Source organism: Acanthochromis polyacanthus, chromosome 20 (assembly GCF_021347895.1).
Source record: "Acanthochromis polyacanthus isolate Apoly-LR-REF ecotype Palm Island chromosome 20, KAUST_Apoly_ChrSc, whole genome shotgun sequence".
In the NCBI taxonomy this organism is placed as follows: Eukaryota; Metazoa; Chordata; class Actinopteri; family Pomacentridae; genus Acanthochromis; species Acanthochromis polyacanthus.
Genome location: NC_067132.1, coordinates 11,417,015 through 11,440,984, shown reverse-complemented (window position 1 = coordinate 11,440,984; position 23,970 = coordinate 11,417,015). Strand labels below are relative to the sequence as shown.

General features: G+C 40.3%; 2 protein-coding genes and 1 long non-coding RNA gene across 19 annotated transcripts in view; 2 read left to right on the top strand and 1 right to left on the bottom strand.

Annotated features, from left to right (window-relative positions):
• The window catches only part of LOC127531402 (uncharacterized), an 82,076-nt gene extending 66,208 nt beyond the window's left edge, over positions 1–15,868 (top strand). The window contains exon 3 of the long non-coding RNA XR_007938508.1: positions 15,732–15,868. This is a non-coding gene — a long non-coding RNA (uncharacterized LOC127531402). The remainder of the gene's footprint in view (positions 1–15,731) is intronic.
• The window catches only part of LOC127531400 (leukocyte elastase inhibitor-like), a 203,738-nt gene that overhangs the window by 86,479 nt on the left and 93,289 nt on the right, over positions 1–23,970 (bottom strand). For 2 of the 17 annotated variants that reach the window (XM_051940701.1, XM_051940682.1), the window contains exons 8-9: positions 16,590–16,770; positions 15,615–16,435 (exon numbers count right to left, since the gene is read on the bottom strand). The exons of 6 other annotated variants lie outside the window; for them this stretch is intronic. In XM_051940701.1, the coding sequence (XP_051796661.1) occupies positions 16,209–16,435; positions 16,590–16,770 (408 nt within the window). In that variant the 3' untranslated portion in view covers positions 15,615–16,208. 9 more of the 17 variants (XM_051940704.1, XM_051940702.1, XM_051940699.1 and 6 more) reach the window with 9 other exon arrangements.
• The window catches only part of LOC127531401 (leukocyte elastase inhibitor-like), a 104,856-nt gene continuing 96,763 nt past the window's right edge, over positions 15,878–23,970 (top strand). The window contains exon 1 of the mRNA XM_051940722.1: positions 15,878–15,998. The gene's annotated coding sequence lies outside the window, so the exon portion shown is untranslated. The remainder of the gene's footprint in view (positions 15,999–23,970) is intronic.

The following is a 23,970-nucleotide window of genomic DNA, read 5'->3' as shown; positions in this document are numbered from 1 at the left end:
ATGAGGTGGAATGAACAGTTGTGATGTAAACCTCGTGGAACTGCCAGAATGAGAGGAATGACAGGATTACCAGCTGTTCTGTATTTATGCATTTGCATGTATGAGAACATGTTAATTTCATTTTTTCTTTTTTCCCATCTTTTTCTCTTCATTTCCTTATTTTATGAGGATCTGTTTAACGTGCAAGTACCACATTATGGTTAAAAATATTTGCATAACTGAGTAAGTCTTGTAAGGTATACTGCAATGCATATATGTACCTGCATACAAAAACTGTTAATACATTGTTAAAAAAAATCATATCCTGTTACACAAGCACACCCTCTTTACCAATTAACCCAAGACATACTTTGCCAAAATCCATAATATAATCTGTATTTGCACCAGCCTCATGTGAAAATTGCATCAGTCTGTACTTATAGAGCACATCTCATGAATGTAGCAGCACCGTTTAAATGTTTCATAACACAGAATATCAGTGAAGAGTATATAGGGTTACAGACAGACATGGCAGATAAGAAACAGGCTCTTCAGTAGTTATTGTCATTATTATTGCTGGTAATATTATTATTATTGTAGCCACTAGAACAGATACAATCATCTAATGTAGTGAAACAGGAACGTGCATGGCGAATCAAATCCAAAACAATCCATGAACCAATCAGAAACATGAATCAATTGCACTTCATTTTATTGACCACTAGATGCCCTACTCGAGCACTGAGTGTCAGTGAAGCCTCGAGTAATGAAGCAGGTATTGGATAAAGTGTTGAAGCTTCATCAAAGCCTCGATCTCCCATCACTAATTATATCGTTGGTTTGGTAGGACACGGAAGTGACGTTTTTGGACTCGATGACGTATTTACTAGCCATCCCCATAAAGCTCCTGCCCATCACAATAAAGCTCTTGTGCTTGCAGGCACAGACAAACTGACTTTCATTGTATTGCCTGCCCCCACTGCACTTCCCTTAATTCTAAATCAAAGCAAGTCGTGTACACAGTAATGACAGTCATAACCAGTGGTGTAGTCTAGTTTTTTCTACTGGGTATACTCCAACCTCATAAACCAAAGCCAGGTCAGGTTCTCATATATGTGCGCGTGCACTCACACGTCCACGCATACACGCGCACGCACACACGCGTGCGCGCACACACACAAACAAACACACACACACACACACACACACACACACACACACAGCAGCAGCTCCTTTATTTCAAACTACCAATTAGATACTTATAGACATTATAGCGTCAGCAGCTCCTCCTCCTGCCATCAGGTAGACCTGATGTTTCCTCTTCATCAGGCTCCCTTTCCTAAACGTTAACCTTAGCTCCAGCTGTAGTGTTCCCTAAAGCGGCAGTATTCACAGGACAAGCAACAGGCTTATTAAAACACTGAAATAGTTTCATTTAGCTTTGCTTTCTTTTTCTTATTTTTTCTCCACTGACTGATGTTGGGTCATTAGAAGTTGTAGACTCATGTCCCTCTTCTTCTAAGCCAGGGGTATTCAGCTAAAATTCAGAGAGGTCCAGTCAGCAAAGGTCCAGAACATCATAATGTCTAACTTGAGTTACTGTGATATATGCTGATGTAACCTGGTAGTTTTATTAGAATCTGCCTGTAATAAAAAACTGACCGTCAAATAAATTCAGTACGGTTCAAAAACATTTTTGACATTTATTAATAAATAACTTATATGTAACTGTATATCTTAAAATAAAGTGCAGAACTTAAAAAAGCATGACTGAACAACCTGAATCAACTTCTATACATCTTTTACAATAATTAAATCTCATAAATGTAAACATGTGAACACTTTTACATTTTTGTCTGTCTCATATCACTCCCCTAATATGTCTGCGGCTTAATGGGAGAGCTGAGCTGCTGCTTGTTTGAGCCGTTCTCAAAACATATTTTGATTATGTTCATAGTTGAGAAAGCTGCCTTACAGCTGTTTGCTGAGCCAAACATGGTCAGCATGTGACCACAGTCTGTCCTCTAGAGATGTATAAGGCACAAAAGATAGGACTCTCAGAGCCGATGCTTTGTAGTGAATCTGAAGAGCCGACTCCTAACGTATTTAATGGAGTATGGAGTTTAACACTGTCCTCGCAGAAAACATGTTACTGGATCCTAGATTAAAGAAGCTTGCCTTCAGTGACAACAGAGCTGTTGATGAGAAACTTCAGAGAATAAGAGCAGCAGTCTGACACCTCCACCATTAGAGGACCAAGTGGAGGAGGAACCTCAAACTTCTGCTGTGTGGAGCCTCTTTGATGGAAGAGCTACAGGAGATGATTCAGGAGAAATCCTGCAGCTGATGTGGGAATGGAGAATCATATCTAGAGGAAGCCCTCATCCAACCAGCAGACAACCCACTGAGCTGGAGCAGGACAAGGCCTCAGTCTGCCCCACCTGGTGAAGGTGATGGAGGAGAGACAACTTCTTCCATCTGAGAGAATCTTCTCAGAAACACGGCAGATATTCACTGAAAGAAGAAATGTATCAGCCCATCCAAGCTCAGCCATCTGATTTTTCTAAATGTCAGCCTGCTCTGAGGACATTTATACTGTTTGAATACTGAGTCTGGTTCTGTTTCTGTTCTGGTTCTGTGGGTTCATGTGCAGAGTTTTGTTCATTTATTTTTTGTGCAAAAAAGTTTGGTTGAAATAATAAACAAAAGCAAGAATACCTGTTTTTGTAACAGAGCAAATATACAAAATGAGTCAATTATAAGGCTTCTCATAAAAACACTGAATGAAAAAGAGTTTGTCAAAATACAAATGATGCATATTTGCCAGGTTAGGCAAAAACATGAGGCTACAAAGAATAATAAATTAGGAGCCGTTTGGGAGCCGAAAGAACCGGCTTTTCTTTGGAAGCAGTGCCAAAAGCTCTCTAAAAAAGAGCCGAACTCCATCACTACTGTCCTCTCTGTCGCTCATCTCTCAGCTGCTTTTTGAAGGCAGAGCTGCGATGCGATTCAGCGACGTCATTGGCTGAGTAGCGTCACGTGGGATGCCTGAACTCGTACATAATTGGTCTGTGCGTTTCTGAGCTGATAGACCAAATATTAAACACTGGAAAGCTGCACCGGTAAAATGAGAGGGGTCTGGCTGCAGACCTCCACTCTCAGGACCCTTCCTTGCAGACCTGCACTGTGAGGTCCCTGTCAGGGGATCGGCAGAAGATGGCGGATTGAGCAGCAGTGTCTAATTGTAGCTCCTGCAAACAAGTCCCAAAGTTAAATTAAAACAGGTTAACAATCCACTCTGAAGTGACGAAATGCAAGACAAGAGGGTTATTAAGCCGGCCAAACTTGTGATGGACAACAAAGGTTCGAAATCCTCACCGAACGGTGATCGTAAAGACGACCGCGGGTTAGTGGAGCACGACTATGCCATGGAGACTACGACGTTAAATAAGCGAGATCGCGGCTGTGTCTCGGGCCCAGTAACACCAGTGAAGAATCCTGCAGAGAAAAAGGCGAAATCTGGTGAGGAGCATAATGAAGTTTCTAACAATGCCATACTGGAAGCAATACAGAGACTTGAAAGTCGAGTTGATGCGCAGCTAGGGGATTTAAGGGATCAAACAAGACAAAGCAGCGTGATGTTAGCTAGCTTAGCCAAAGCAGTCCAGTTTAATGCTGAGGAGCTGAACGAGTGCAAGAAGAAAGTTCAGGAACTGGAAAAGCAAAATGCCCAGCTGGGAAGAGACAACTGTGAGTTAAAGGAAAGAGTGAAAGAACAAGAACGGTACAGAATGAGGTGGTCTCTCCGCATTAAGGGCCTGGAGGAGAGAGAAGGTGAAGATATCCGAGTGCAAGTTGTTGAAATCCTCCGGAAAATTGCCCCAGACTTGGAGACGAAGATGGAGGAAGCAGTTGATGTTGTCTATAGAGTTGGAAGGAAGATGGATAACAAAGTCAGGCATGTCATCGTGCTATTTACAAGGAGATGGATGAAAGATGAAATCTGGCGCCGGACCAAGAACTCTCAGGTATGCAAGGAGAAAAAGATCCGCTTTGCGGAGGTGTTACCACGGGAGGACTGGGAGGAGAGGAGACGCCTTTGGCCACAAATTGAACAGGCGAGAAAAGAGGGGAAGGTGGCTTTCTTCCGGGGGCCACATGGTTTCATTGAAGGACGCCGAATCGACAACAAGTAAAAAAGAAATAACTTTATTGATAACATAGTGGAAACTTTTATGAAGGGACGTTAAACACTGTTGAATTTAGGTTCGCTTACTATCTGAGGAGGTTGTGTTAAGGTAGTAGTTGCACTTTTTTCCTTTCTATCTTTCTTCTCCTTTTCTTCTTTAGGTTCTTGGAAAATGTTAAACTTTCTTTTGGTTCATTAAATGTGAGGGGCCTCAAGGACATTGTGAAGAGGAAAGCACTTTTTTTGTTTTGTAAAGGGCAAAAGTCTAATTGCTTACTTTCACAGGAGACTCATTCTAAAGAGGAGGACACTTCCTTTTGGATTAATCAATGGGGTGACAGGATTTTATTCAGCCATGGTTCTAATAGGTCAGGAGGTGTGGCTATTGCATTCAACAGATTCCCAGGAGAGATTGTTACACATAAAGCAGATGGAGAGGGTCATTGGTTAACGGTGGTGCTAAAAGTGGAAAGTCTGTTTTTTGTTTTAACGAATATTTATGGTTTCAACAATGATTGTCAAAATCGTAAACTTTTACAAAACGTAACTGAGGTCATTTCTGATTTTAAGGCTTTATATCCTACTGAATATGTTTAGGTGGGAGGTGACTGGAACTTGTCCCCAAATGAGTGGGTGGATAGGATGCCTCCAAGGTTCGAGAAATCTCAGGAAAATGTCATTGTTCACGGATGTTTGGAGAAGACTCCACCCAGATGTTAAAAGTTACTCATGGTTTAAACCTAATGGAGATTGCAAATCCAGGATTGATTATTGGTTAGGAAGTGCTAGTGTTATGACTAATGTTTCACAATCTAAAATCTCAAAAGCCCCCTTGTCAGATCATTGTTTCATAGATTTGATCTTAGAATCCACCAGAAAGGAAATTAGAAAAAAGGGATACTGGAAATTTAATACCAGGATGTTGCTTAATGAAGAGTATTGTACCAAAATGAGAGAATTAATAAAGGAAAATGGCAATAATGACTCACTTGAAAGTAAAATAGGCAAATGGGAGTTTACTAAATTTAAAATTAGACAATTTTCTATTCAATTTGGCAAAGAACTTAATAAGAAGAAAAGGGGCAATGAATGTAGAATACTTAGGGATATAACTCTGATTTGTAATAGACCAGCCTTGAGTCCTGAGGAAAAGATGAAGTTAATAGAATTGCAAACTAAATTGGATGATCTTTATCTTGACAGGGCTCAGGGTGCGTTTATCAGGTCGAGGGCAAAATGGATTGAGGCAGGAGAAAAGAACTCTTCTTATTTTAGTAATTAGGAAAAAAGTAGACAAACGAGAAACTCTATCTCAAGTCTGATTATCAATGGAGTGGAAAACAAAGATATTAAGAGTATAGAAAAGGAAGTTTTCGCCTTTTACTCTGATCTCTATTCCTCACATTATTCCTTAGAGGATGCTGATGTTTTTTTTGACAAGATTAAGAACTCTATCCCTCATATTGAAGTGTCCTTTAAAGCGTTATGTGAGTCAGATTTAAGAATTGAAGAGTTAGATGTTGTTATTCCCAAGATGGCTTTAAACAAATCCCCAGGGTCAGATGGACTCACAACAAATTTTTATTGATACTTTTGGAAGGAAATCAGAATTTTGTTGTTTGATGCACTCAAGGAATGTATAGAGAAAAAAGAGCTGATGCCTACTATGAAACAAGGTTTGATCACCTGGCAAAGACAAAAGGATATTGGACAATCTTAGACCAATCACGCTGCTAAATATAGACTACAAAATTTTTTCAGGGGCTATTGCTGCTCGGCTTAAAGTAGGTATATCTGAAATAATTAGCGAGACTCAATCTGGTTTTTTAAAAGGCCGATCAATTCACAATAATATTAGACTTATATGGGATTTGCTCGACTATAGTCATGTTGTTCATGAAAAGGGATTCATTTGTTTTTAGACTTTTACAAAGCTTTTGATTCCGTGGAACATTCCTTTATTTTAAAAACTTTAGAGCATTTTGGCTTTGGTAATAAATTTATAGATGTTATTGGAATACTGTATAATGGGATTAATAGCTCGGTAAGTTTAGGTCATGGTACATCTCCCAGGTTTGACATTAAGAGAGGCATTCGACGGGGTTGTGGGAGCTCACCATTATTCATAATGGTTGCTGAAATGTTATCTATTTTAATTAAAACCAGTAGGGTTAGGGGGTTGAAGGTATTGGAGAAAGAAATTGTGATAAGTCAGCTAGCAGATGACACAACTTTATTTCTGGAGAAGGTTGATCAAGTTTCACTGGCTCTGCAATCTATTGACTTTTTTTCAAAGGCCTCTGGTTTACAACTCAATTTGAGAAAATGTGAGATTCTAACGTTACATGATTGCCAATTACAATCTGTGTGTAATATAGAAGTGAAAAAGAAAGTCAAATACCTAAGAATTATTATCTCCAAGGACAAAATGTTGACTGAAAAACTAAATATCTGTGATACGGCGGACAAATGTAAATCTATGTTAAATAGATGGCTTCAAAGAGATGTTTCCATTTTTGGAAGGGTGTTATTAACAAAAATGGATAGTCTGTCTAGAGTCATCTACCCTACCTTCTCTTTACCAATTTCGAAGAAAATGATCAAAATGATAAATACTTTAAACTTTAAATTTATATGGAGAAACAGATGTCAATACATAAGGAAAAATGATATGGTCAAAGTGTATGAAGATGGGGGTATAAACGCGATAGATTTTGACATTATGAATGGCGTCTTAAAATTAAAATGGCTAAAATCTTTTCTCACAAACAGGGATTCTCTTTGGTTCACTGTTCCTAACATGATTTTCAAGAAGGTGGGGGGAATAGACTTTCTGTTGCGATGTGACTTTGAATGTAGATCGTTACCGGTCAAACTTTCTGATTTTCATCAACAAGTTCTTCTCTATTGGAAATTAATATACTGCCACAATTTTACTCCTCACAATACACCAATCTGGAATAACCGATATATATTGCTGAACAGGAAGTCAGTTTGTAGGGTGGAATGGAATTCAAAAGGAGTCTGGGCTGTTGCTCACCTGTTAGATGAAAATGGGAACCCGTTATTACATGAAGACTTTTGCAAAAAATACCAAATACAATGTAGTTTCAAGGAATACACAAAAGTAATAAGTGCAATACCCATCTCTTTGAGAACAATGGTAAAAGAAGATATACGAAATTCTGAAGTCTCCCAAAGATTGAGACAATTGTGCATTGGGGGGATTGAGTTTTGTGATCGTGCATGTAATAACAAAGCTATTAGAAGACTGTTGTTAAATGAATTCTATCCAAATCCAATCAAAAGATCATATATTTTGAAACGATTTAAGGTGGAGAAAATTAAAAACATAAGGAAAAATTATATCTCACTTCCATTACCTCCCAAGGCCAAAGAAGTTCAGTTCAAACTTTTGAATGAAATCTACCCTACAAATGAATTCCTAAGACTAAGATTTAATTTGGATGTAAATAACTGTGTGTTTTGTGATGTGGATGTTGAAAATTTGAACCATGTTTTTTTTCACTGCAGTGTGGTACATCCCTTTTGGTGTGACTTAAGGAGCTGGTTATTCTCAAAAAACATTCTTTTCCCCCTGACAGAAGATTCTATTATGTTTGGTGTGTTTAAAGATGACAAGAATCAAGAATTTATGCTGAATGTTTTATTGCTTTTAGGGAAATTCTTTATTCACAAATGCAGGTACTTTAAATCTAGACCCTGTTTTACTCACTGGAAGAATGAGTTCTTACTTTTTTGTAAATCTTTAAAATTAATTGAAAATAGGAAAGCCCTTCACTTGTTTTCTTTATTAGATAAATTTGATTTAATTTAAAAGTCCCTTCACAAATTTAATTTTTTTATCTATCTCTTTCTCTTTTCTTCTTCCTTCTCTCTCCCTCCTTTTCTATTTGGAATTACTCTGATTGCTCGATCTGTGATTGAAGTTCGTTAATGATGATGATTATATGTGCCTTGTTTGTTTGTGTATACTGTTCTAAAAAAAAAAATAAAGATGAGGGACAGAGAGGACAGTAGTGATGGAGTTCGGCTCTTTTTTAGAGAGCTTTTGGCTCTGCTTCCAAAGAAAAGCCGGTTCTTTCAGCTCCCAAACGGCTCCTAATTTATTATTCTTTGTAGCCTCATGTTTTTGCCTAACCTGGCAAATATGAATCATTTGTATTTTGACAAACTCCTTTTCATTCAGTGTTTTTATGAGAAGCCTTATAATTGACTCATTTTGTATATTTGCTCTGTCACAAAAACAGGTATTCTTGCTTTTGTTTATTATTTCAACCAAACTTTTTTGCACACAAAAAAACAAATGAACAAAACTCTGCACATGAACCCACAGAACCAGAACAGAAACAGAACCAGACTCAGTATTCAAACAGTATAAATGTCCTCAGAGCAGGCTGACATTCAGAAAAATCAGATGGCTGAGCTTGGATGGGCTGATACATTTCCTCTTTCAGTGAATATCTGCCGTGTTTCTGAGAAGATTCTCTCAGATGGAAGAAGTTGTCTCTCCTCCATCACCTTCACCAGGTGGGGCAGACTGAGGCCTTGTCCTGCTCCAGCTCAGTGGGTTGTCTGCTGGTTGGATGAGGGCTTCCTCTAGATATGATTCTCCATTCCCACATCAGCTGTAGGATTTCTCCTGAATCATCTCCTGTAGCTCTTCCATCAAAGAGGCTCCACACAGCAGAAGTTTGAGGTTCCTCCTCCACTTGGTCCTCTAATGGTGGAGGTGTCAGACTGCTGCTCTTATTCTCTGAAGTTTCTCATCAACAGCTCTGTTGTCACTGAAGGCAAACTTCTTTAATCTAGGATCCAGTAACATGTTTTCTGCTAGGACAGTGTTAAACTCCATACTCCATTAAATACGTTAGGAGTCGGCTCTTCAGATTCACTACAAAGCATCGGCTCTGAGAGTCGTATCTTTTGTGCCTTATACATCTCTAGAGGACAGACTGTGGTCACATGCTGACCATGTTTGGCTCAGCAAACAGCTGTAAGGCAGCTTTCTCAACTATGAACATAATCAAAATATGTTTTGAGAACGGCTCAAACAAGCAGCAGCTCAGTTCTCCCATTAAGCTGCAGAGATATTAGGGGAGTGATATGAGACAGACAAAAATGTAAAAGTGTTCACATGTTTACATTTATGAGATTTAATTATTGTAAAAGATGTATAGAAGTTGATTCAGGTTGTTCAGTCATGCTTTTTTAAGTTCTGCACTTTATTCTAAGATATACAGTTACATATAAGTTATTTATTAATAAATGTCAAAATGTTTTTGAACCGTACTGAATTTATTTGACGGTCAGTTTTTGATTACAGGCAGACTCTAATAAAACTACCAGGTTACATCAGCATATATCACAGTAACTCAAGTTAGACATTATGATGTTCTGGACCTTTGCTGACTGGACCTCTCTGAATTTTAGCTGAATACCCCTGGCTTAGAAGAAGAGGGACATGAGTCTACAACTTCTAATGACCCAACATCAGTCAGTGGAGAAAAAATAAGAAAAAGAAAGCAAAGCTAAATGAAACTATTTCAGTGTTTTAATAAGCCTGTTGCTTGTCTGTCGCTTTAGGGAACACTACAGCTGGAGCTAAGGTTAACGTTTAGGAAAGGGAGCCTGATGAAGAGGAAATATCAGCTCTACCTGATGGCAGGAGGAGGAGCTGCTGACGCTGTAATGTCTATAAGTATCTAATTGGTAGTTTGAAATAAAGGAGCTGCTGCTGTGTGAGTGCACGCGCACATATATGAGAACCTGACCTGGCTTTGGTTTATGAGGTTGGAGTATACCCACTAGAAAAAACTAGACTACACCACTGGTTATGACTGTCATTACTGTGTACACGACTTGCTTTGATTTAGAGTTAGGGGAAGTGCAGTGGGGGCAGGCAATACCATACACATAATAAAGGGTAGACGCCGCTCGGGGTGCTGCGCAGCGAGAAATACGGGCCCCGTCTTGGTCCGGTCATCCGCTCCACTCAGCGCTGTTTGACAGCGCATTTAATCCATCTTAACTCTGAATATTAAACTGATTTTCACACGTTTTTTATTTTTATTTTTTTCTGCAAACGTCATACATGTAGCTATGATACAGGACAAATGGTTCGGCGTATTTTAATATTCATATCGGGAATAATAGATAATAATAATAGGTAATTAAATATTCTGATATTAAGCTCGACTGTAGACAGGTATTTTGCAAACACTGTAAACACACACACACTAATATATGTTAGAGAAGCAGATAATGGAGCTTTGAAAATCGGTAGATAAATATATGTCTATGGCTGCAGCACCCAGCAAACAGGAGCGTTTTATCATGGGGGCGGCATGGCTCAGTGGGTAGAGTGGCCGTCTTGTTACTGGAAGGTTGCCGGTTCGATCCTCGGCCCGTCGAGCTCATGTCGAGGTGTCCCTGAGCAAGACACCTAATCCCTAATTGCTCCTGATGGGTTGTGGATAGCACCTTGCATGGCAGCTCCCATGTGTGTGAATGGGTAAATGTGACATATCATCATGTAAAGCGCTATATAAATACAACCATTTATCAGAGGAAGTCAGACACAGTCACACAGAGAAACATACCTCACACTGAAACGGAGCTACAGCTCTGTGTCTTGGACAGGATTTATTTTAAAACCTACATGTGTCACGCTAATAATCCGTGCCAGAGCAGACCTCGTTAGCATTAGAAATATGTGTTCATTAGTCAGTATTTTGTTTATATATGTATATATAGCGTAATCATATATTGTCTCTTCAAATTATTAAAATAATTGACTTTACTGCCATTATCTGCTTCTCTAACATATATTAGTGTGTGTGTGTTTACAGTGTTTGCAAAATACCTGTCTACAGTCGAGCTTAATATCAGAATATTCTATTGCCTATTATTATTATTATCTATTATTCCCGCTATGAATATTAAAATACGGCGAACCATTTGTCCCCTATCATAGCTACATGTATGACGTTTGCAGCAAAAAAAATAAAAATAAAAAACGCGTGAAAATCAGTTTAATATTCAGAGTTAAGATGGATTAAATGCGCTGTCAAACAGCGCTGAGTGGAGCGTATGACCGGACCAAGATGGCGGCCCCACCGCTCGTCAGCCCCAATAGGCAGTAGCGGTCGATGCGGCGTCTACCCTTTATTATGTTTATGGGCAATACAATGAAAGTCAGTCTGTCGATGCCTGCCAGCGCAAGAGCTTTATTGTGATGGGCAGGAGCTTTATTGTGCACAGGTGGACTCTGAAGCCCCGCCCACCAATGAAACGAAATATGGGCTGAATCCCAAACCGCCCCCTACACACTCCCTCTCCACTACCGAGTTTCACTCCAAAAGAAGTCACACTCGCAGCTGTGGAGGGCACCTATTATTGAAGGGTGAGGGTATAAATACGATCGTCAGGAATGGGACGCCCTGTTGCCTCACCGGAAAACGGAAGACGTCATCGCCATGGTAACACAAAGACGCCTACTGTGCATGGCTGTAGCGCTGTGGCACAGGTTGCAACTAACAAGGATCGCTGCTGCTTCCAGAAGACGAAAGCATCCCACTTTTTTTCACTCACATTTTTTCCAATCCTATTATCTGGCATTTCAAATCCAACAAATGAATAAATGAATTCTGTCAGTTGTGTTCAAATTTTAAGGTGTCAGGGGGTGCACAATTTAATCAAACGTCAGCAGAGAAGAAGATTTGTTTCTTTTGTTTTATCTTTTTACACCACTCTTTGTGATGTTCTGTCAGTGTGAAAAAGGCGTGGGAGAAATAAAGAACGCATGTGGAACTCACATCAATATGTTTGTTTCCTCCTCCATTTCGACGTTGCACTTCCTGAAAAAGTTGTCCGGAGTGAGCATCGATGCAGACTCGCTATTTAAGGGCTGAACAGTCCACTCCCCCTCCGCACTACGCGGTTTGGGACGGCCCTTAATATGGAGGACCCTCCGCGGGAATGCGCAAACGGAGGGGTAGTGTGTAGGGATAGTGTGTAGGGGGCGGTTTGGGATTCAGCCTGGGATTCAGCCCTTGTCCCTGAGCACATCAGCTTCCGGGAGGAGGTCCAAGATGGCGGAGTGAGAAGTCGCATTTTTGCAGGCTCTGTAAAAAAGTTATTTTTTTGTCCTTAACTTGTTAACCTGTCGTGCACCAGCCCCCTGTCCTGTTCTTTTACTTCACTGAGGATATTTTTGCCAGCTGTTGTGTTAATATACCCTTTTTGGAGCTACGCAACGAACTTTTTAACATGTCAGACCACGACTATAACCTGAAAAGCCTCCACGAGGCGTGTGATGACAGCGATATTGAGGATATCGACGTGGACCGAACCCCAAAAGAAGGCAGAAGAAATTTGAACCACACGCCAATTAAAAGCCCAAATCCTAAAAAGATAAAAGGGATGAGTGACAAAAAAGAGGAGGAAGCTGCAAGCGCTGCTATCCTCCAAGCCATTCAAGTTCTAACTAACAAAATGGATCTCCAGACCTGTTTAACATTATAAAAATTTATATTTATGCATGTCAGGGAGTCATAGAGCTAATTACCTACCCTTGTATGTTTTTGTATTAGCTTTTATTTTCATTTAATGTTATTGTATAAAATAAATATAAACAGGATTGTAAATGTCTTTAATTCCAGAGCTAGAGCAGGAAGATGAAAATCTGCTGGTTCACTGTTAAAAATCAGTTGTGACTATTTGATCCTAAAATGTTTGTCTTTGTTTTCTTTCTGTGACAAGAATGTCTGAGACCAAAGAGTTGGTGCTGTCAAAAGTCACCCACAAGGCTTTTGTGGAGGTGAATGAGGCAGGAACTGAGGCTGCTGCTTCTTCAATCATTTCTCTGTGAATTTAGTGTCTTTATCCACGTTTCACTGCAGATCACCCCTTCCTGTTCTTCATCAGACATAACAGCACTATGAGCATCCTCTTTGCTGGTCGGTTCTGCTCCCCCTGAGTGAGCAAAAAAAAAAAGAAAAAAACCCCACTAATGGACACCAAGTGCTCTACTGTACAGAGAGTGAAGGGACCGCCACCTGGGGGTGGGTGGGGGGGAGCCAGCCGCTCGTCATCCACAGGAACAGAGATCTTTAGAACTCCCCTGACACTACACTGACCCTGGAGGTCACCACTGGCATAAGAATTTCTGATGAAAATTATAAGGATGATGAGTCAATTAAAGAAACGTGTATATATAAAATTTTAGATGTATAATATTTGTCTTGATGACACCTACTAGAAATAATGCTTAAAGTTTGGGATTTGGACCTTTTTTTCAAAGATTGACGTTTTTGTTAGTGGCCCAATTTAACTGAACCTATTCAGGTAAGTTGGGCCCCCTGGTTTCAGCTAAAATGGGCCACCATTTTTGTCAGTCACACATGCACACATTTGAAGGGAATGGAGTAGGCATTTATGTGAAAAGGATGCATCTGCCTAAAAGCAATGATGATCAGTGTTTTTAGTAACAATCCACTGACTTTATCTGCAGTGAGTATGGCAAACAAGAAGCAAGTGAGAGGAAAAGAGAGAGGGACTGAGAGATGGAGGAAGAAAGGAGACAAGCAGAGGAGACAGAAAGTGAGAGAACAGTTGAGGATAGATGAAGAGAGGAGGAACAAGGACCAGAGAGGAAAAGAGAGAAGGATGAAGCAAGGAGGAAGGGGAAGGCCAGAAGAATATAACCAAACCGAAGTCATCAAAAAAACAAAAGGACAAAAAGGTCAACAGGAAAACACAACATGACAACGAGCCGTGTAATTTCTGCAAGGCTCGCTACGGTGACCCTGACGACCCAAAGGCAACAGAGGAATGGATCAAGTGTCTAAAGTGTTCAATCTGGTGCCATGAGAGCTGTGGCGAAGAGAAGGGCATCTGTGATGATGACGGCTTCACCTGTCAGGACTGTATTTAAATTTGTGCTTTAAGTAGCCTAGGCCATGACCTGTGTACCTACACAAGCACACACACACATTTTAAAATTTTCACTATTTAGATATTATTGAGATTCAGTGTTTGCATTCATCCCATTTGTAGGCCTAGTCGGTTGCAGTTGTTTTTTAATCATTATTTATGTGTTTTATACCCAAGTTCACAGTGCCATGTGGATTCAATACATTTGCCATGAGCAGATCAGTTAATCATTTACAATGTAATGAATTGTCCTGATATTTTTAAATTGTTCTTACACAGTATGTTGCCATATTGACAGTTTTTTTTTACAATAAAAATTGATGACTATCCCTTTGCAGTTGGACTGGCCCACCTTACCGGATCAGCGTCCCATTTTACCTGAACTTTGCTTGTGTAAAAAAATTGGCACAGCTGACGTATCAAGACCTGTAGGAGCTAAACAATCCTATTTACGAGGTAATTTCAATGCAAAATTAAAAGAAAACAACCACTACTAGCCATAAAACCACATTTTAATAGAATACATTGTTTTTTGTTCGTTCTTCAAGCGATTTACCAAAAAGTGGCCCATATTAGCTGATATCACCCTATATTTAGTCCACTACAAAGCAGTATTACTTTCCCTTAAAATAAACTTCTTATTCCATCACGGTAGGTAGTGCTAATGTTTTCATTTTTTGACATACAGTTCTGAAGATTCTTGACAGTACAGAGATTGTTCAAAAACTCCTGATGACAGACCTGCAGGAATACATCAGAATCAGAATCACTTTATTGATCCCCAAAGAGAAATTCAACTGTCAGGGTTCTTATCTGTTTCATTTTGAATTGAAGAGCCTGATTACTGACAGCAAGAAAGATTTCCTCAATCTTTCAGTCCTGCAGTGCAGGGATAGGAGCCGTCCACTGATGTTTTGTTGCTCACTGAGGCAGATATGAAGTGGATGATCCATGTTTGTCAGAATGGCCTCCATCCTGCTCAGTGCCCGTCTCTCCACCTCATCCTCCAATGTGTTCAATTCAAAATTCAAAATTCAACATATACCTGAATTTAATGTTCACATACATCACAGTCTAACTGACAAATTGTGTGTTTTTCAGCAGAAATCTTTGCAATCGTTCTTGACCTGCTGTGGATAGAACAAGTACAACCATTCAATCAGAAAAGAGTTACTGACTGAAATTTAAATTGTGTTTTTAAGATTAAAAAGGCCTTTAGTTGATACATGATGAAAACAGTTTGTTGTAAAGAAGAACTAAAATCACTTCTACAGTGAAATCCAGTGTGATATTAGCTCTTCCACATGATTAAACTACATTATAAACTCCACTGTTTTTAAACTACATCAGAGAAAATATCAGTAAAAACTTTTTTTTTTTTTTAAATGTGACATACAATATTTGCAAACCACACACTTTTATTCCATATTTAAATACACAGGGATACACCAAAAGGACCTGGACTCAAAACCAGTTCAAACCTTCATGCAAGTTCTTCTTATTTTTAATCCATTTTTATTATATGCATAAAGGTACAGTTAAATGTAACAGAACGATATAATTGCTTGTTATGTAGATAAAGTACAGAGAACATTGCAGCCAAAAGGTACAGTTGATGTCTGAGCTGCTGGGTGAAAAAGGGACAATTTACAGTTAAATTCATTAAAAGGATGTAAGGTGCAGGATAAACTAGACAATATGGAGAGATGAACCACAGTAGAGTAAGACTGCAGCAAACAGGACCATACGTGCATTGCAGACATAAAGTAAAGGATGAGATTAGCCTAAACAGTGCTAGAGCTGAATGTTCAGGAAGGCACAGGACAAATTCACAATCATTTATATGAGAAGAGACACAAATGAGAGAGATCAGGTTTAGAAGATCCAATACCATCGTTTTTACTCATAATCCTGGTGTTGGAAACATTGGACGGGAACTCAGGGTGTGATTAGCGACAAGAAACTGTAGAGCGATTATTCTCAACATTCTTCCAGTGATGCAGAATAAAACGTTACACTATTGCAGATTATATGTGTTGTAACCTCCCTCTGTTGGGAAAACCTGCTCTAAACAACAACGCTCTCACTCAGGGGAGCAGTATCGGCCAGCAAAGAGGATGCTCATGGAAGGGTTGTGTCGGATGAAGAAGAGGAAGGGGTGGTCTGCGATGAATTTGGCTGGAGGTGTGTAGGAACATTTAACATAGGTAGCAACGGTGGCAGCAGCAGCCTCAGTTCCCTCCTCGTTGACCTCCACGAAAGCCTTATGGATGACTTTAGACAGCACCAGGTCATTGGCAGGAGACATGCCTGTTAAAGGAGAGAGTGACAGATGATACTTCACATAAATATGGTACCTGGTGGGAGTGTAGACAGCATTGATTTGGGAGAACTTCAGTAGCCAGTTCAGGCTTTGGCTGCCTGCTCTTTAATGTATCTTGTACAATCCAGGAACACGTCATACCAGAGAAGTCACTCTTTCCCATGTCAAAGGCGTCCACCATGCCCATGCTGACCAGGACCTTCTTCATGTCGTACTTCTCCTCCATCTTGAATCGAGGCAGACCCACCTGGACCTCAACTTCATATATCCTGTCTGGACGAGTCCACTCCACAAACTTCTCATAGGTCAGCTCCTTCTCCAGCTGGAGGAGTGGACACATAATCAGTCATTCCTTTGTGTGTATCTTGTAGATTCTGTTTTGTGCCCAAGTACAAATGTTTGTGTTTGTACCTTCTCCAGGCCTGTTGTACTGTCCTCCATGTCATTGGGGAGGAAGATGAGCATGCTGAGCTCCTTGCCTTTGTAGGGCATCTCGAGGATCTGTCAAACATTTCAAACACGACAGTAAATACACAAACCGGCCTTGCAGCTGTTTGGTTCATGTGTATGAACTAGTTTATGGAATACATGAAAAGACTAAACCCACACACATTATCCAGACATACTGACTGATGGACTGTACTGATTATGAATTACCTTGCAGTTCACTTCAGGGATGGACTTGAAAGGAAATTTAGTTTTCTGGTACATCATCTTTACGGACTTGGTTTCATTCTGAAAACATGAAACAGAAAAACCACAAAACCTGAAACTTTCCACCAGTTGGAATCTCTTGCTCATCAGAATCAGAAGTGCATGGCAGGGTGTAATCATTGAGGCATTTGTTGAGTGTGGCCACAGCGGCACCATAATTCAAACTTTCATGCAGTGGAACCACTGTTTTCCTTTGGTTACAACTCTTTCAAACTTCAAACTTTATTTATTTGTATAGCACTTTTTATGCAGAAAAACACAAAGAGCTTCACAAGATTTAAAAACAAAGAAGACAATAAATAAATAAAATTAAAAATAGAAATAAAAATAAAAAACAACTCTCCACCCTCCCAACATATAGACAGCCATTCACATGCACACAATCACGCAAGTACACACACACATACACAGACTCACACACCCACACATGACATCATCAAGACATGGCGAGGCACCGAGGCTAGAAGGAAGACACTACCTTGAAGAGGCGGGGATGTTTGGACTTATTCTATCACAGAACCTTTCTATGTTGAATTAGAAAGATCGTCTATAAACAGAGAGGTTGGCCTCTGACAGCACCACCAGATATAAGATATGTGAGAGTTCAGGGTGGTGCTGACAGGGTGGCAGAAAGAAACTGTTTTTGAGCAGTGACAAAACAACAGAATGATGTTCGTAAATTCTTTTACATGTTGAAAATTAAATGAATTACAATAAACACTGAGTTTAGAATTATTTAAAGTGTGTATGCATTTTTCTGGGACACCCTGTATATGTCAGGGTAGAGACTGCGATTTGGTAGAATTGGAGTTTCTACCAGTAGAGATTGCGATTGTATACTACAGGTAAAAGCCAGAAAATTAGAATATTTTCATAAACTTGATTTATTTCCGTAATTGCGAACAAAAGGTATAACTTTTACATTATATGTAATCATTGCACGCAGACTGATGCACTTCAAATGTTTATTTATTTAATTTTGATGATCATAGGTGGCAACAAATGAAAATCCGACATTCCGTGGGTCAGAAAATTAGAATATTGTGAAATGGGTCAAGTTTGAAGACACCTGGTGCCACCCACTAACCAGCTGATTAACTCAAAACACCTGCAAAGGGCTTTAAATGGTCTCTCAGTCCAGTTCTGAAGCTTACACAAACATGGGGAAGACTTCAGATTTGACAGCTGTCCAAAAGGCAACCATTGACACATTGCACAAGGAGGGCAAGACTCAAAAGGTTATTGCTGAAAAGGTTGGCTGTTCTCAAAGCTCTGTGTCCAAACACATTAATGGAGAGGCAAAGGGTAGGAAAAACTGTGGTAGGAAAAAGTGTACAAGCGACAGGGATCACCGCGCCCTGGTGAAGATTGTGAAAAAAAACCCATTCAAAAATGTGGGGGAGATTCACAAGGACTGGACTGCTGCAGGAGTCAGTGCTTCAAAATCCACCACCAAGAGACGCATGAAAGACATGGGTTTCAACTGCCGCATACCTCGTGTCAAGCCTCTTTTGAACAAGAAACAGCGCGCAAAGCGTCTCACCTGGGCTAAGGAAAAAAAGAGCTGGACTGCAGCTGAGTGGTCCAAAGTTATGTTTTCTGATGAAAGCAAATTTTGCATTGCCTTTGGAAATCGAGGTCCCAGAGTCTGGAGGAGGACAGGAGAGGTACAGGATCCACGTTGCCTGAAGTCTAGTGTGAAGTTTCCACCATCAGTGATGGTTTGGGGTGCCATGTCATCTGCTGGTGTCGGTCCACTCTGTTTCCTGAGATCCAAGGTCAACGCAGCCGTCTACCAGCAAGTTTTAGAGCACTTCATGCTTCCTGCTGCTGACCTGCTTTATGGAGGTGGGGATTTTATGTTCCAACAGGACTTGGCGCCTGCACACAGTGCCAAATCTACCAGTGCCTGGTTTAAGGACCATGATATTTCTGTACTCAATTGGCCAGCCAACTCGCCCGACCTTAGCCCCATCGAAAATCTGTGGGGTATTGTTAAGAGGAAGATGCAGAATGCCAGACCCAAAAATGCAGAAGAGCTGAAGGCCACTATCAAAGCAACCTGGGCTCTCATAACACCTGAGCAGTGCCAGAAACTGATCGACTCCATGCCACGCCGCATTAATGCAGTCATTGAGGCAAAAGGAGCTCCAACCAAGTATTGAGTACTGTACATGCTCATATTTTTCACGTTCATACTTTTCAGTTGGCCAACATTTCTACAAATCCTGTTTTTGTATTGGCCTCAGGTAATATTCTAATTTTCTGACCCACGGAATGTCGGATTTTCATTTGTTGCCACCTATGATCATCAAAATTAAATAAATAAACATTTGAAGTGCATCAGTCTGCGTGCAATGATTACATATAATGTAAAAGTTATACCTTTTGTTCGCAATTACGGAAATAAATCAAGTTTATGAAAATATTCTAATTTTCTGGCTTTTACCTGTATATGTTATTTCCAATAGGCGTGGTCTCACTGTATAATTCTTGAGCAGCTCACCTAGTTCAAAGTGAGGATGTTTAGATATCATAAGTAAAAGCCATTCATGGAATAATGTCACCACAACAGTTTGAAAGGAAACCTCCGAAACCTGCATATAGTGCTAGTATGCTATTTATCTTATCAATAACCAAGAACAATTATACTAGAATCAAGTGGACGCAAACCAGAAATGCCATTAAATATTGATATTTTTGGTTTCAAACTGAAGTGTGACTTTAGTTCAGAGCTGCACCAGTAGGCAATGCAACTTGGACTGAATTGGAGTTTCTACTGGTAGAGATTACAATCGCAATCTCTACTGGTAGAAACTCCAATTCTACCAAATCGCAGTCTCGACCCTGACATATATATATGTATATATATATATATATATATATATATGTATATATATATATATACTATATATATAGGGTGTCCCATTATTTCTCTGATTAAATTAGAAATCCATCAGAGAATTCAACCTTTACTCAGACCTCAGAAATAAACATAATGTTCTAAACACTCGTCTTGAGTTGTCTCTTGTCTCTGTCTCAGGTCTAGGAAGAGTTGTGGTCGTCCCAAACTTCTTCCATTTGAGGATTATGGAGGCCACTGTGCTCTTAGGAACCTTGAGTGCTGCAGAAATTCTTTTGTAACCTTGGCCAGATCTGTGCCTTGCCACAATTCTGTCTCTGAGCTCCTTGGGCAGTTCCTTCCACCTCATGATTCTCATTTACTCTGACATGCACTGTGAGCTGTAAGGTCTTATATAGACAGGTGTGTGCCTTTCCTAATCAAGTCCAATCAGTTTAATTAAACACAGCTGGACTCCAATAAAGAAGCAGAACCATCTCGAGGAGGATCAGAAGAAATGGACAGCATGTGAGTTAAATATGAATGTCGCTGCAAAGGGTCTGAATACTTATGACCATGTGATATTTCAGTTTTTCTTTTTAAATTTGCAAAAATTTCTACATTTCTGTTTTTTTTTTTCTGTCAAGATGGGGTGCTGAATGTACATTAATGAGAAAAAAAATGAACTTTTTTGATTTTGGCAAATGGCTGCAATGACACAGAGAGTGAAAAATTTCAAGGGGTCTGAATACTTTCCGTACCCACCGTATATATATATATATATATATATATATATATATATATATATATATATATATATATATATATACACATATTAAATTAGAAATCCATCAGAGAAGTCAACCTTTACTCAGACCTCAGAAATAAACATAATGTTCTAAACACTCGTCTTGAGTTGTCTTTTGCCTTCGCTGAGCTGTGGTTTGAAGATGTACAGGACACTCCTGTTGGGGGCTTTCATATGCCTGCTATGACCTCTCTGAAACAGCTGTACTTCATGGAAGAGAAGGCCTGAAACATGCATCAATTTCAATGCAGTTTGCAAAATCATTCTGTTGATAGTATCTCATGTCGTGATGTTGCATCTCATGTTTTAAATCTGTTACACAGTGAAGACAGAACTGAAGCTTGACTTGAAAAAATGTAATCACATCATTATTCTGCTGCAGTTTTACCTTGTTGACTTTAAATTCAGCGTCACGTGTGGAGCTCTCCTTAAACTGCTTGTTCCACTTGCCCTTGAAGTAGATGGCATTGACCAGCACCAACCTGGTCATGTCGTCCACCACACCCTGGGCCAGCACATCCTTAATTTTACCTGGTGAACAGAATTGATGCATGTGAAGCAATGTCACATTTGGTAAAATATAAAATAGTATACTTTAAGTTTGTCACTTTGTTAACATTTTCCAGCTCTATTTATCACATAACACACCAAAATGAAATGTTTCTGCCTTTGTTCAATAGAATTTGATCAAATCATCACTCCGCCATTCAAACCCAAAGCAACACAGGTCCTCTTCATGTCCCTCATGGCTCAGTCAGGCCATTTACATCCATGTAAGTTTGTATTAAAATATCTGCAAATATAGCTCTTTCTGCACTTAAACCAACACAGGACTGACAGACAGACAGACAGAAGGAGGTTTGCAGGTCAGTTTACACACAGTAAATGTGTGTGTTGATCCACCTTGTGTTTGTTTCTCCACCCAGCTGTTGATTTTGAGTCTGGCTTTTTCATAGTCAGTGATGAAGTCCACAGATTCCAGCTCAGCGTTGTAGTGCTTCCTGGTTTTTCCCAAGAAATCCTGAAATCCATCGAACCAAACAATACATTTGTAATTTATAAGTGAATCCCATGATTCATCTTACTAGAATTAAAAGCTCTTGTGGATAAAACAGTATTTTACAGTCATTAATTTACTTTTTGCTTGTATTTTGGCCTGGGGTCCACTCCCATATCCATCATTGCTTCTTAAACCGCTTCAACATTCCTCTCTGCTTTTCTCAGTCATGCTAGCTGAATGAAACATAAGCATAACCAAACCCTGTTTGTGAATACCCACGAACATATGCTGGAAAAAAGAAGACACACACCTGAACAAACTGGTAGGACTGCTCTCCATAGAGTCTGTTGGCAACACTGAGGGCGTACGGAGCGTCTGATTTGTTCAGCTCACTCAGCAGCTGACCAAAGTCAGAGTGGACTTCAGCCTTACAAGCCTCGGTTTTCAGACACTGTGGACAAAGTAGACACCTGTTACAAACATGCATATTACAATATATTACACTGGAATGATGGTCATCTTACCTACTAAGTGATGAGACTTGTTTTTTATACACTACTGTTCAAAGGTTTGGGAACACTTAGAAATGTCCTTATTATTGAAAGAAAAGCTTTTTTTTTTTTTACAGTGAAGATAACATTAAATTAGTCAGAAATACAGTTTAGACATTATTAATGTGGTAAATGACTATTCTAGCTGGAAACGGCTGATTTTTAATGGAATATCTCCATAGGGGTACAGAGGAACATTTCCAGCAACCATCATTCCTGTGTTCTAATGCTACATTGTGTTAGCTAATGCTGTTGAAAGGCTCATTGATGAGTAGAAAACCCTTGTGCAGTTATGTTAGCACATGGATAAAAGTGTGAGTTTTCATGGAAAACAGGAAATTGTGTGGGTGACCCCAAACTGTCTTTGGTGCTTCATGCTACATATGATTGTCAGAGCTCCCTTCTCACCCCCCGTCCTCCCCATCTGGCATCCAAATACCCTTTTCCCATCTGTCTCCCCCCTGCATCTCTCCCTCTTTCTCCTCTCTCCCTCACTCCTGCTCCTGTCTCTTCCTTCTCCTCTCTCTCCTTCCCTCTCTCTCTCCCCAGCGCTGCACCGGGTGGAGCACGGCCACACGGCTGCATCCACTCGGTAATCAGCAGCCTCCCGGGATCCGCACAGCTGTGGCTCGTTCCTGATTACTCCACACCAGCAATAAAAGACCGGTTCATCCTCTCACACCCTGCCAGATTGTAAACTCCTGCCATGCAGTCAGTTTCCTTCTCGCCGCTTTAACCTGTTATTATTTCAGTTCTGTTCCTAATGCTGCCTGTCCTCCCTTCTTCCCCAGATCTCCTGCAGTCCTGCCTTTTCCCTCGTGCTCCCCTCCGGATCCCCCTCTTGGCTTCCCTTTCTGGACCCCTGGATCCCCTTGCAGCCTCACCACCCCGGACCCTCTACATCTGGCTTCCCTCCTTTGGTTTCCCCTGCCTTCTGCCTACCTGCCGCCGTGAGCACCCACACTCCCGACCTCCACACTCCGTTCTGCCCAGCCCGCTCGCTACCCTCTGATCCCCGGCTCTACTGCTCTGTCCCCGGACTCCTCTCCTCCACACCACCCCGGGTTCCCCTCTGGCTTGTCACCCCTCCACGAATCCCTCACCTTCCCTCAATAAATCACTCTCTTTACCTGCCTCTGCGGCGTGTTCTCTGTTCGGGTTCTCCTGCTCGTAAACGTGACAATGATGGTTTAGCTGTTCACCTAAAACGTGCCAGAACTAAATGATTCCTTTACTGTTGACCAGGGGTGAAAGTAGTTTTAAATTCTTGCCGGAACTGTTACCATTATGTCCGTAGTGTTGCCAACTCCTCAGTAAGGAAAGTTGCTTTCGGCTGTCCTAAATGACGTCATCTCTCAACTTGCATATTTCCCAGTTTGCATGTAATTGTAATCAATGTTGTAGGAGAGAGGAATAACGTTGTGGAAGAGACCAAAAAGTGAGTATAAAACACCCAAAATATGTTTTTGAACTCGAGGTTAAATGCTGTGGCTTATTTTAGTATGACAGTGAAGAAATATTTTCATTTTTTTCCAATCCGTAAGTCTGGATGGGATCTGTAGTGACTTTGACACTGGGACTGCTGTGGGGTTACTGGACTGACAGCC